Source organism: Ascaphus truei, chromosome 1, assembly GCF_040206685.1.
Source record: "Ascaphus truei isolate aAscTru1 chromosome 1, aAscTru1.hap1, whole genome shotgun sequence".
Lineage (NCBI taxonomy): Eukaryota > Metazoa > Chordata > Amphibia > Anura > Ascaphidae > Ascaphus > Ascaphus truei.
Window position 1 is genome coordinate 546,388,896 of NC_134483.1, and position 13,485 is coordinate 546,402,380.

Here is a 13,485-nt window from a genome sequence, read left to right on the forward strand (position 1 = left end):
CTGTCACCGTGGGTGAAAACAGAATTGAAGATCACCGTGGGTGGCATTCAGGGAACCAGGGCTGGAGGTGCCAAGTTTTTCTACCGGCTTATCTCTGATTGACTGCTTGGGAAAGTTCCCACGCTCTGATTGGCTATAGTATTTTGTGAATGGAGCTCAAAATAAAATAAGGATCGATGCACCAATCAGATTTGTGTCTCCTGTAAGAAAGAGAGCGGGTGGGCTTTTCAAAATTGCTCTTGCGCAAATAGCACGGCACCGGCGTCAGAAATTTCTGCCCGGAAAATGTTCTAAGTCCAGATTTCCACGGTCAAGTTCTCAGAATTTAACGAATCGTTTGCAGTTGGGATTTTAAGCCAATTTTTGTTCCAGAATATTTGGACGGTCATGGAAAACCAAGTCCTCCGGAGAGAAGGGAGCGGTGGCATGTGGAACTTCATGCTGATTTGGATTACAGGACATTCCGGGATAAGTCCAGTGTGGCGAGAACAGGGTTAATCAGGCCTAAATAAAGGTATTATACCCGGCTGATTAACCCAACTCACATTGGGAATGAAGGGGTCAAATGTATTTGCACTGCACTGCTGTATTTGCCCTGTCCCAGCCTTCTTAACCCACATTTACAGGCTGTTCCCTGCCTGCTGTACTAGAAGTAAATGCAATGACTGCTATATTCTTTTGAGACACAAGATGTAATAGTGAGCACCGAAGCCAGCGCTGATTGAAGAAGTGTGGCTGCGGTTAGCGGTCTGTTTCAAGTATGTGTATCCATTTCTATCTATTCTACCCTGCAACCACAAGTCAATTCAATAAGTGGCTTGCGGTTAGATTTGAAGTATAAGTTAATAAAACACAAACATACATATATAAATTACAGTCGTGGTACACCTGGAACATGAAGTTTTAATAAAATGTATAATGTATATTTTGCAAACTGCGAGCAAAATGGAGATTGGTGGGTGAAATATTCCCACGGAGGGGATTGGGTGCTCATGTTAAGGATAGACTGGAACACCCTATAACTGTGCCCACCGGACTAACCCCAGTGTGATCGATACCATTCATGATGTGACTACGCTTTACGCTTTCTTGCGCTTTCTCGCAAAGGACAATTTATTTTGTTTTCCCATCCCAGTAAGTGTTGTATTAGGTGTATTCTGAAGTTTTCGTGTGTTTGTCTAGCAAGGAAATAAATAACATATTATTTTGCTCCTTGTGGTGTTCAATCGAGTACTGTGACGAGTCAGGGGATTCCTTCCCCTTCTTGTCCCTCTCTCCCATCTCCTGTTACTCCCTCTGCTCCTTCCCACTCCTCTACCTTGCCTTCTACCTCTCTCCCTTTGCCGCAGCGAGTGCCCCGCAAGTCTCGCATACCCACGTGGTCCCTGAGCCCCTGCTATGATGCTCCCCGCTCCCTCTCTCCCGCGATGTCCGCATTACCTTCCCCAACTGTGCCATCCACTCCATTACCTGCTCCCAGCGTGGTGCCCACGGCACGGCGCTCCACGCGCCTGGTGATGCGGCCTGTGTGTGCGCTCCCGCAACCCACGGAGGGCGCTCGCACACGCTCCTCCTTTGGGCTCCATGACTCGTCTGCTCCCTCCTCTCGGTCCCTGCGGTCCATCTCGCTGGTGCAGCCTGTGCGTGCATCTCCTCTGCCCACGGAGGGCGCGCATGCACGCTCCTCCCCTCAGTCCTTGCGGGCCGTCGCTGTGTTGCAGCCTGTGCACGCGCATCCCCAACTTACAGAGGGTGCGCGCACATGCTCCTCTTATCCTGTCCCTCATGTCTCCGCCTCCCAAACCCTGCAGGCCATTCCCCTGACTGCCCCTTCTGTCTCCTCCTCTTCTCTTCCTGACCTATCCCTATTGTCTCCCACTTCTCTCTCTACTCTCCCCTCTTTCCTATTGGTGTTTCCTCCTTTATAACCCCTGTCTGTCCACTTCTTCCCCGCACTGCATAGTTCCTGTTTCCCTGTGTGTACCTGACCTATGCTGTGCTCCCTCTGTGTCCTTGCTGTTTCCTGCTCCTGTGTTCATCTTGAATTTCCCTGGCTTTTGACCCTTGCTTGTCCTGGACTACTCTGCTCTCTGATACCCCTCTGAACCTTGCTACATACTCTACCTCGCTTACCTCTGGCTTCCAAGGACCTGGCTTGTACTCTGACGACTCTACTCTCTGGACTCCTGGACATTGGCACACGGACACGACTATTCTCACGGACACCCCCAAGCGTTGCAAGTATCTTACTAACTCTCTTCCAACAGGCCCAGCAACGCTATACCACACTCCGGGCTTGCTCCCACTGCTGTGGGTGTGTGGTATCATACCGTTCCCACCTCAGTACTGGGGTCCTGCCAGGTCTGCGGGCATACAGGCGTGACAAGTACCCAAAAATATAAATAGTGTTGATAAGTTTGTGTCCACCGTGACATCCAGTCAGGGTAAAATAATTATTTAGGATTTCCTACACCTTGGTGAGTCTAGTCTTCAACCCCAGATCCCCAGTAAGTTTGTCTTTTTGCCTATAATTTCTGTTACATTGTGTTTATGCCTTTTCATACTAATAAATTTACAATTTATTTCACTTACATGTTTTGCTCAAGGAATTATCCTGGTAAAAAAGGTGACAATCATTAATTCCCATGGGAAATCATTGAGACTGTTGTGTTAACCCACATATAAAAATGAATGCACCTTGCTTATGTAAATATATATCATATACATAGATATTTACAATGCATTCTTTAATTTTTAGTCTAGGGAATACAATCTTGATGTTTATGACTGTTAAAATTATATTGCATAACCAGTCTGTGATTCTCACCTTTCATTGTATTATTGCTGTGTGAGGTAAACACACCAGGAAAGTAGTGGAGACAATAAGACAGAACCTTTAATACTGAGGGCTTTATCCATATAGTTTATTTTGTTTTTTCCTTGTGTTTGCAGATATTTGATAAAACCCATACAACCTTACAACTTGTGGAGACAATGTTCAGCAGGCTTTTTGTTACGTCGGCACAAGTTTTATGTGAATCTTCCACTTAAACATCGAATTTCAAGAGAAGGTAACGAGGAAACTTTAATGGGTCTTAACCTCCTATTTCCTGGTAAATTATACAGATGTAAATGACATATAAATTAAAATAGTTAAAGCAAACATCTGGAAAACTAGCATGTGTGATAACAATATCGCCACACATATATGTTGCAATGGGCTATCTATAAATGATTCTTTCTAAATCTGCGCTTATAGTGCCTTGTGATGGCAATGCAACGTCGCTCCGAAAGAAATGCATTGACTCCATCGCAAGCGCTTATAGTAAGCGCGATGGAGCGACCAAAAATTTGGAAGCCGGATAAATTTGCTTTTTTAGAGACAGTCGCCACATGTGGCTGTCTCTAAACCAATTAAATTGTGTGGCTTGCCCCCTTAGTGACGTCACTAGCCTTGTCGCCAGCGACGTCGCTAAAAACCTAATTACAACTTTTGCTAATGGCGACAGCGACTGGTGACGTCACCGGTCGCGTTGCCGTCGCAAGCACTATAAGCGCAGCCTAAGTAAACTACTTTTCGTGTTCAAATCAGGTCTCATTAACATAATGTAGCACTTTGGAAAGAATATACAGGACAAAATTCCCGCACTTGATGCTAATATGGCAAAAATCTCTACAATAACCATGTTCTTTCCCATAACACTCAAATATGCTGGTATAACAGAGACCCACACACTGCAGAACACCAGCATGCTGAAGGTGATGTACTTGGCTTCATTAAAACTGTCAGGTAATTTCCTAGCTAGGAAAGCTACAATGAAACTCGCAGCTGCAAGGAATCCCAGGTAACCCAGGACAGTGTAAAAGGCAACAACAGAGCCTTCATTACACTGAATAATGATCTTTCCAGGATAAGAGTGTGTGTTAAGCTCCTGGAAGGGGGGAGAAATAGCCAACCAACTAACGCTAATTAAAACTTGAATAAATGAACAATTAAAGACCACACAGTTGGATATTTTGACTCCCATCCATTTTTTCCAGGTGTTACCAGGTTTGGTGGCTTTGAAAGCAATGCAAACCATGATAGTCTTGGCCAGCACAGAAGAGACAGCTACGGAGAAGATAATTCCAAAAGAGGTTTGTCTCAGCCTGCAGGTTATATCCACAGGACGACCAAGGAACAAGAACACACAGAGGAAGCTCAGCATGATGGAGACGAGGAGAATTAAACTGAGGTTGTGATTATTGGCTTTGACAATGGGAGTGTCTCGGAATAAATTGAAGATGCGCAAGATAATGGCAGTTATAATAGAAAAGAAAACTGAAATAACAGAGAAGATCGCAGCTATCGGATCCCTTTTGTAGGATAGAAATTCGGTGCTTTTCAGAACACATTTGTTCTTCTTCTCATTTGGCCACCGATCACCTGGACACTTCTGGCAAGATTCGCTGTCTGTTGTAAAAGGTAAAAAGGAGGAACATTAAAATGCATCTTTTATTGTACTAATTAAATGTGTTTGTATATTGATAATATACACTATGGGGGCTTTGTATCAAAATCTCCATGTAAAAACTATATTAAAAAAATGGCAAAAAATACCACCGGATTTTTTTAGCACCCCTTCTTGCCTCATTTGTTCAGGTGAGACACTTTGATACATAATATCTACATATGTATATAATAATAACACCATTTCCATCAGTATGATATTAAAAGCAATTCCGGCTGTGTCTGCGACATAATGTTACCTATTTTTGATTCCTAAGATATTTCTTCTCTCTTTGGCCCCTATTCAAAATGATATGAACCATTGGGATATTTATTCTCATTTATTGATCATTTGATTTCTTTTAGAAGTAATGCCCAGTGCACAGGTCACATACATTATACATGTTGACCCTGTTTTCCAAATCACTTTTTCAGGACCAATAAAATCAGTCATCCTTGGAAACATTGCTTTTAACTTTTAGATTCTGTTGTAGACCTACTGCCAGTTCTGCAATAACTCCTTCATTCCACGGCCACTTTCAGCCTTTAATCCTTGTCTAGCCATCCTATAATCTTATGGATGCTGGAGACGGTCTAGGACATTTGGCCACAGAAACTTGGCTGCTACCAAATTGCCACCGGTGCTCCTCCCCCAGAAAAACTCACCTCGAGTTGCCTCACCACCGGCCACCTCACCGCCTTCCACCATTCGACATTTTTAAATGTCCTTGGATTCGCCACATCTACCCAGGAAAATGTCTTTACTTCTTTCCATCCGCCGCCGATAATCGTGAGCCCAGTCGCACATTTCCCCAGTTGTCAACGCACCAACGGCATTTGTGAGCTAATGCGCCAAGCCAGGACAGATTTTTAATTTCCCATGTGTCCTGACTGGGCGTACACATAGGCGTGCTCACAAATGCCGGTGTAGCGGCGGCAGCTGGGGAGATCCTCCGAGTCTGAGGACATTTTAGAATGGCGGATAGTGGAAGGCAGCGAAGTTACCGGCAATGAGGCGCCAAGAGGGGAGTTGTCCTGGTGGCAATTTGACTGTGGCATCTTTGCCCCAGCAAAACATCCCATGTCATGCTAGAGAAGCCTCTGAATAATTAGTATTAAAATTGCCCCCTGATCTGAATAAGAGATATGGCTCACCTTTAATCTTAGAATCTGTAAATGTTCTTTCCCCGGTCAAACAATTACAGAACTTGCCAACGTTTCTGCACTATATACAGTACTTGTTATAAGGAAGCCACAGCCTGGAGACAGAAAGTTCAAAAATGACCCCCATACAATTATACACATGTATGTATATATTTATATAGCGCCATCTATGTACATAGTGCTTCACAGTGACATGATAATATAACACAATGGGAATAAGCGCTTCAGAAATAAAAGTAACATTAGGAAGAGCTTACTATCTAAAATCTAAGTGGTAAGTAGGAAGAACTTACAGAGACAGTAGGAGGGTGTTCTGCTAAGTGCGTCTACAAGGGGCCAAGTTCGAAATATGAGGTGTATAGTATCAGCCACGGAGCTACCCATATGCTTTGCTAAAGAGGTGTGTTTTAAGATGGGTCCTAAAGCTGGATAGAGAGGGTGCCAGTCAGATATTGAGGCATTCCAGAGGTGTTGGGCAGTGAGTGAGAAAGGGTGGGCGAGGGTTTTAGACACAAAGGGAGAGAAAAGACATCCTTGCGCAGAACACATGAGTCAGGATGGCATATAGTGAGAAATTAGGGCTCAGATGTGTATAGCCTTAAAAGCGAGGAGGAGAATTTTGTGTGCAATATGGGATTTGATAGGAAGCCAGGAGAGGGATTTCAGCAGGAGGGACACTGAGATAGCTTTTGGAGAGAGTAAAGTAATTATAGCAGCAGTGTTTAGAATACATTTATGGGGAGACAGGTGAGAGACAGGTGAGAGACAGGAAGGCCGGACAGTAGAAGGTTACAATAGTAAAGACGGAACAGAATGAGAGCCTGCATTTGAGTTTTAGTAGTAAAGCAACAGAGGAAACAGCGTATCTTTGCAATGTTATGGAGGAAGGCAGGGCAGGTTTTAGCTACATTGTGAATGTGAGAGAAGAGTCGCCTGTGATACCTAGGTAGCGTGCTTGTGATACTGGTGTATGATAGTGTTGTCAACAGTAATGTTGAAGTGGCAGTAGAGCCAGGCTTGGGCGGAAGTATGAGGAGCTACGTCTTGGACATGTTAACTTTGAGTTGGCGGGGGCTATCCAAGATAATATAGCGGAGAGACATTCAGAGACTTTGGTCTGTACCGCAGGTGTAAGGTCAGGGGTTGAAAAGTACATTTCTGTGTCATCAGCATAGAGGTGATATTTGAACCCAAGAGAAGTGATTAATTCACATAGAGAGAGTGTGTACAGAGAAAAGAGGAGAAGTCCCAGGACAGACCCGTGGGGTACCCCCACAAAGAGATCGATAGAGGAGGAGGAGGCGTTAGCAGAAGAGACACTGAAAGTACGATGGGAGAGGTAAGAGGAGAACCAGGATAGAGCTTTCTTACATTATTCAATGTACAGTAAGTTGCTTTATAAATATTTTTTACCACTAATGTCTGTCTCTATCTTGGTCACCTAGACATACTGAACCTTAGCAAGCTCAAAATCCAGGACCACGGTATTATATATATTTATAATTAACTGGGAAAGTGACCTCAAATATAAAACAGGAATCAAAGTAGGGCTTCTTTGTCTCTGTTGTATATTTGAGGTCACTTTCCCAGTAGGACTCCAGTTGGCACAATTAAATATATGTTCTGTGGGTCCTGTGTTTTGGACTTGCTTAGATTGTATTTATAAGTGGGCAAGGTAGAGGCAAAGACATATCTAATGTGACAAAATATTTCATTATTTTCCATACGTGTTTTCGGTACAGGATTATTTTTTTAGGGGTTTTGGTGGATTTTGTCATGATGGCTAAAGCCTTTGTGGTTACAATGTATTTTTATTTGTAATGCCTGCAGCTTGACCTGTTCGGCCCAAAAAATGTAACTACTGTAAATGACCAATACTTATTAGAAGAAGAGAAAACACACTTATCTAAATGAACTAAATGTAGCCCTGCTTCCTATCGCTAGCAAGCTACTACTCTGTGCTGTGTCACCTGTAGGCTCGCAGGGTCTGACTCTCTGCCACGGAGAGCCTGGGGTTTGAGCAATAAGTAACACGGGTGCAGCGCCTCCACCTGCGACATCTCCCGCCAGCGGGGGAGTGGTTCTTCGCAGGACGTATATACAATAAGTACTGACACACAGCCAATTACCATAACCAACTTCGTTTACTCTTAGATCAAAGTCATCAATTCGTACACAACAAAAACATCCCCTGAACCCCTACAACATACCCAACCACGGCGGGCGTTAGTACTGTCTTGCGCCTCGGCGGACGCTACCACATTCATGCGCCACGGCGGACGCCCACAATCCCCGACCCCTCCACCGGGTGATCCCACCCCATGTCCAATCCCCAAAATAGAACCGTCCCGTACTTCACAGATAGTCTCTATGTGTGTTTATGGGTGACTGCGCAGCCACTGTGTCCTGAATGAGTGAATGGTACCGTTGGGGCTCTTGTTGAAATACCTGCCGAGCACTCCACTACTCGGAACCGCCACGATCTTCACAAAGGATCTCCGTACGCTGTCACTCTCCTCTCGATCTCTTGGTCAACGGTCCTGGGCGATCCCACCCGAACTCTAGCCACAACTCGCGGAGTCTGATCCCAGACCTCCCGCCAAATAGTATCGGTACTGTTATAAGGATGGTAGGGAACCAGAACCTATCTATGGCGATCCCTGATTCAGCTTGTCTCTACAGTGTCTCAGGGCTAACCTGGGCCTGGGGCACACAGCCTATGCCGGGGTGGCTTAACCTCCCCCACTCCAACACTCTGTCTCTTCTCCTCTCCCACGTGCTCTAACTCACATGCGCGCGAACCCTTTATCTCCTCCCGTGTATGACGCTCCCTGCGGGGCTGCTGGGTCAAGGATCGACCCCCTCCCACTACATGTGCTCCTCTCCTTCGTGGGCTTTTGTAACACTCTGTGCAGGCGCAACCTCCCGCTCATTTCGGGGTAAATCAGCGGTCACGGCTACATCCTCCCCCCTGTGGAATCCAACGGCCCCGCTTGGACAACGATAACGATACAACATTTTCTATAATGAAAAATCCTAGTACTTCGAGCTGTCTATCAACTTATACATTTCACTGAACATGATGATAACAGATTGAACCCGGCTGCGAGCCCACTGCTGAGCCTCATAATGGGGTGCCCCGAACTGATCATAGGCCATCCGCATTGGAGGTTGTCCATTTCTCTGGCTCCTTCTTAATTACAGTGTGGTCACTCCTAACGGAGAGTGAGGTTCGTACTCTGCTGTGTTTGGTTCTGCCCTTGAGGGGCTGGTGTTCTCGAATCTAGGGATGAAGCACGGACTCTGAGGGTCTAACATTGAGGATTCCGGCGCCACCACCTGGGGTGATTGATTCTTGAGCTCTTTACCCGATGCTCCTTCAGGAGATGCTCCTGTTGGAAGGTCCCTTTGAGAGGACCCTTCCATCGGATCCTCCAGACTTTCGCCGCTCTCTACTTCAGCCTCTGAGGCCACTTCTCCATCAAGCGGAGAGGCCGGCCACTCCAATTCTCCCTCCTCTATTTGCGGGATAGGCAGCAGATGATTACGATGCCACGTTTTTACCCTACCTTCCGAATCTTTGATACGGTAGACTGGAAGATCGGACACTTGGGAGATCACCTCGTACACTCCATCCCTCCACCGGTCAGCCAATTTATGTTAACCCGGTACTCCCAGGTTGCGGAGAAGTACGGCATCACCTGGCTTAATGTCTCTATGCTTTACTTTGTGATCATATCGCCTTTTGTTGCCGGCGTTCAGTTTTTCTACAGATTTCTCGGCTTGCCCATAGGTTTTCTGTAGGTTCTCTTGCAGTCTTTGCACATAGCGGAAATGGGTAGTATTGTGTACTCCATTGGTGGAGACTCTCAAATGTATGTCCACGGGTAATCGGGCTTCACGGCCGAACATTAGGAAGTAGGGCGAGAACCCGGTAGATTCATGTCGGGTGCAATTGTAGGCATGGACAAGAGTTTCCACATGATGACTCCACTTAGTCTTTCCCCCCCCCCGGTTAAAGTGCCCAGCATGTCTAGCAGAGTGCGATTGAAACGTTAGGGTAAGGCATCACCTTCAGGGTGGTAAGGGGTAGTACGGGACTTTTTGATGTGCAAGAGATTCAGCAATTCTTTTATCAGTTTACTTTCAAAATCCCGCCCCTGGTCAGAATGCAGGCGTTGAGGAAGTCCATAGTGCACAAAATACTTCTCCCAGAGTACCTTAGCTACTGTAATTGCTTTTTGGTCTTTGGTCGGAAAGGCCTGGGCGTAGCGGGTGTAATGATCGGTGATGACCAGCACGTTCCCTATGCCATGGGTGTCGGGCTCGATACACAAGAAGTCCATGCAAACTAAATCCATAGGTCCCGTAGTTTTTAGGTGGCCCATGGGGGCAGCTCTAGTGGGCAGAGTTTTGCGTTGAATGCACCGCACACACCTCCGACAGTGATGTTCCACGGATTCTCTCATTTTCGGCCAAAAAAATCTATCCCTCACCAGTCCAAAAGTCTTGTCTACTCCCAGATGTCCGTGGTCATCATGAAAAGCTTTCAATGCCAGGTATTGTAGTCTTTTTGGTAACACAAGTTGTCGACGTCCTGGATGGTTGTGATATTCCACCACTCGGTATAACAGCTTGTTTTGAAACTCAAATGTGTCCGCTTCCCGCATCAGTATACCTTCGACATCCCCCGGAGCTTGGTGGAGCAGATCCCGTCAGTTTCGTCGAATGGCTTCACGAATAATCTCTGCCACCGGGTCTTGTTCCTGGTATCGGACCATATCCTCCCAGGCAATGATCTGGTCGTGGCCAACATGCATCCCCCTTGGATCATGATAGGCTTCAGGTATAGCGGTAGAACCGCACCCTAGTGAATCGGCCACCCGTAATTCTGAAAAGGCGACTTGATCGTCTATGACGGCTGCAGTGCCACAGAGTGCTCGTATCCTTGGGCCCGGAATCTCTTCCCACTGTTTTTCGTCGGGAGTAGGAGTCAGACCCGGTCATCTTGACAAGGCGCCCGCTCCAATGTTCAAGGGCCCAGACTTGTATTTCAATGTGAAGTTGTAATTGAAGAGCGCGGCCAACCAGCGATGTCCAGCCGCATCCAGTTTTGCAGAGGTCATGATGTAGGTGAGAGGGTTATTATCAGTTCGTACCTCGAAGGACACCCCGTACAGGTAATCATGCAGTTTGTCCACAATGGCCCACTTAAGTGCCAAAAACTCGAGCTTGCGTACCGGGTAATTCTGTTCACTGGCGGTGAGGCTACGGCTGATATACACCACGGGTCGCAACCCCTCAGGATATTTGTGATGCAACATGGCCCCAAGGCCACTCAGGCTGGCGTCCACATGTAGAATGTAGGGCTGGTCAGGATTGGCATAAGCCAATACCGGAGCCGCGGTCAGGCTCTGTTTAAGGTCGTGGAAGGCCTATTCGCACTCGGGAGTCCATTTATCCCCGAACGGCAGTCGGGCCAGATTTGACTTCTGGCGTGTTTCCACTGGGTAGATTCTTAGCAGGCTGTTGAGGGCTCTGGCCCTACGAGAGTACCCTTCCACAAATCTGCGATAGTATCCACAAAATCCCAGGAATGAGCGCAAATCTCCCACATTCTCCGGGCGGGGCCAGTTGACAACAGCTTCTATCTTGGCGGGATCAGTGGCAATCCCTTCCCCGGACACTATGTGTCCCACGTATGTCACTGAGGTCTGGCAGAAACGGCATTTGTCCAGAGAGAGTTTGAGACCTTCCTGGGATAACCTATCCAACACCTTCAGAAGACGGACCTCATGCTCTTCCAGGGTTTTCCCGAAGACTATGATATCATCAAGGTACACCAGGCACTCTCAGGGGTTGAGGTCCCCCAGTGTCTTCTCCATTAACCGTTAAAAGGTAGCGGGTGCCCCGCATATGCCTTGGGGCATACGGGTGAATTGATAAAACCCAAGGGGGCAGACGAAAGCGGTCTTCTCCTGATCCTCGGGGCTCATAGGGACCTGATAATACCCTGACCGCAAGTCCAGTATGCTGAACCACTGGCTCCCATGTAAGGCATCTAGCATCTCTTCTATGAGAGGAAGGTTATACTGATCCGGCACCGTCCGATTGTTCAATGTTCTATAATCCACACATAGTCTCACTGTTCCATTTTTCTTTCTTACGACTACTATGGGTGAGGCATAGGGACTGCGGGACTCCTTGACAATTCTGCCACTTCAATTTCATGGATAGTGGCCCTCACATCCTCCACATCCCGGGGAGCGAGTCACCGAGAACGCTCTCGGAAGGGCTTCTCATCTGTCATCCGAATAGTGTGTTGGGCATTGCGACTACACCCCACATCCATCTCCCCTGTCGAGAACACAGATTGTCTCTGCTCTAATTGCACCTGCAACTGTTCTTTCTAGACATCAGGCAAGCCAGACGAGCCAAAATCGAAGTTCAGGGCCGTACCGGTTTTCTCCACCCGGTTCGCGTTTACTCGTACGGCTTCTTCCACTGAACTGACAGGATAAATCCTCCCTATTCACTGACCCACATCAATGGCCATGGGGAAGGGCGACAGATTCTGTACCATCACATCAATCCGATGGGGAATGGCTCCCCGCCAATGGCGAAATTCAGGTATGAGCCGAAACCCGCGACGTACATCCTCTTCGGGGGTACTTTCTAATGAGAATTTCTGGTCTTCGCCGAGCCGCTCAGCATATGCACACCACGCGGGGACGCTTTGCGTTTCTCCTGTGAAGAGTCGAGTCAGACCCCTCCTTCCGCAGAACAGCAGTCCGTAGTTTTCGGGAGGAGAAGGGGGAGGAATTGGATCTGCTGGGACCAATTGCAGCTGTAGACTAGACATAGGGAGCTCTTTAGTTTCATGTAGATAGGCACGGATGACTTCTTGCACAATGTCCGCATTGGTGCCGAGTATGATGGGGTACCTGGGAGTATCCCTGGGCTCCGGACACACCAAGACGTCTACTTTCATGGAGTGCGTCTTTCCCGTGTTGAGTTGCTGAATTTCCAGGTCCATGGTCACTAAGCCATCGATGGGGTAGTCGTCATTGCTTAACCCACGCACCTTGATGTGTTCAGCCCTTCGTAGAGGCCGGTTTTGGAGATGGCGATCGTAGAAACCCCGATATATGATGGTGACTTGGGATCCCGTGTCTAGTAGAGCGGAGGAGTAGATTCCATCAACGAGCACCCGAATTAGCGCTACCGGTCCTACCCGGTAACTGTCGCTGTCCGCTTCGCCTCCATCCGCGGACGTCACGGCCTGATCGTTATCTGCTGCATACACCCCGCACGCCATAGCTTGCGGCGGGAACTTCTTGGGGGAAGGACTCCGGCGGGGAGAGTCACCCAAATGGCAGTCATAGTATATATGGCCCCTCTTCCCACATCTGTAGCACGACATATCTCTATTGACCGCGCGTCGATCGAATGGGGGCGATGACCGTACTGCATAAGGGGGCTTCTCTGGGGCCGGTTTGTCTGGGGGGTCTTCTTTCTTGTCAACGCTCCCTTGGGTTTAGTACTGTTGCTATTTTTCGGCCTCTGAGGGTAGTGCAACATTAGATGCGTCTCTCGTGCTCTTTCACCTGCTGCAAGAGTTGAATGAACGAGGGAGGAGGGCCCCGCATGAGGTAGTCACGAATCATACTGGCTATGGGATGGGTAGGACTAGACCCGCGGAGGTATTGCTTACGTAGATACTCATCCATCTGAGCGGGCAGCACGTGTTTACGATGCAACAGCAGTCCTAGAGACATTTGCACTCGGTGTATATATGCAGACTCTTCTTCCCCCTCCTTTTGATTCACGGC

The 13,485-nt window shown here is 47.4% G+C and overlaps 1 protein-coding gene across 1 annotated transcript in view; it reads right to left on the reverse strand.

The window, feature by feature from the left end:
• Positions 1-3,548: 3,548 nt before the first annotated feature.
• Positions 3,549-13,485, reverse strand: part of LOC142465409 (vomeronasal type-2 receptor 26-like) — a 41,858-nt gene continuing 31,921 nt past the window's right edge. The window contains exon 9 of the mRNA XM_075569402.1: positions 3,549-4,453. Coding sequence (XP_075425517.1) covers positions 3,549-4,453 — 905 coding nt within the window. The remainder of the gene's footprint in view (positions 4,454-13,485) is intronic.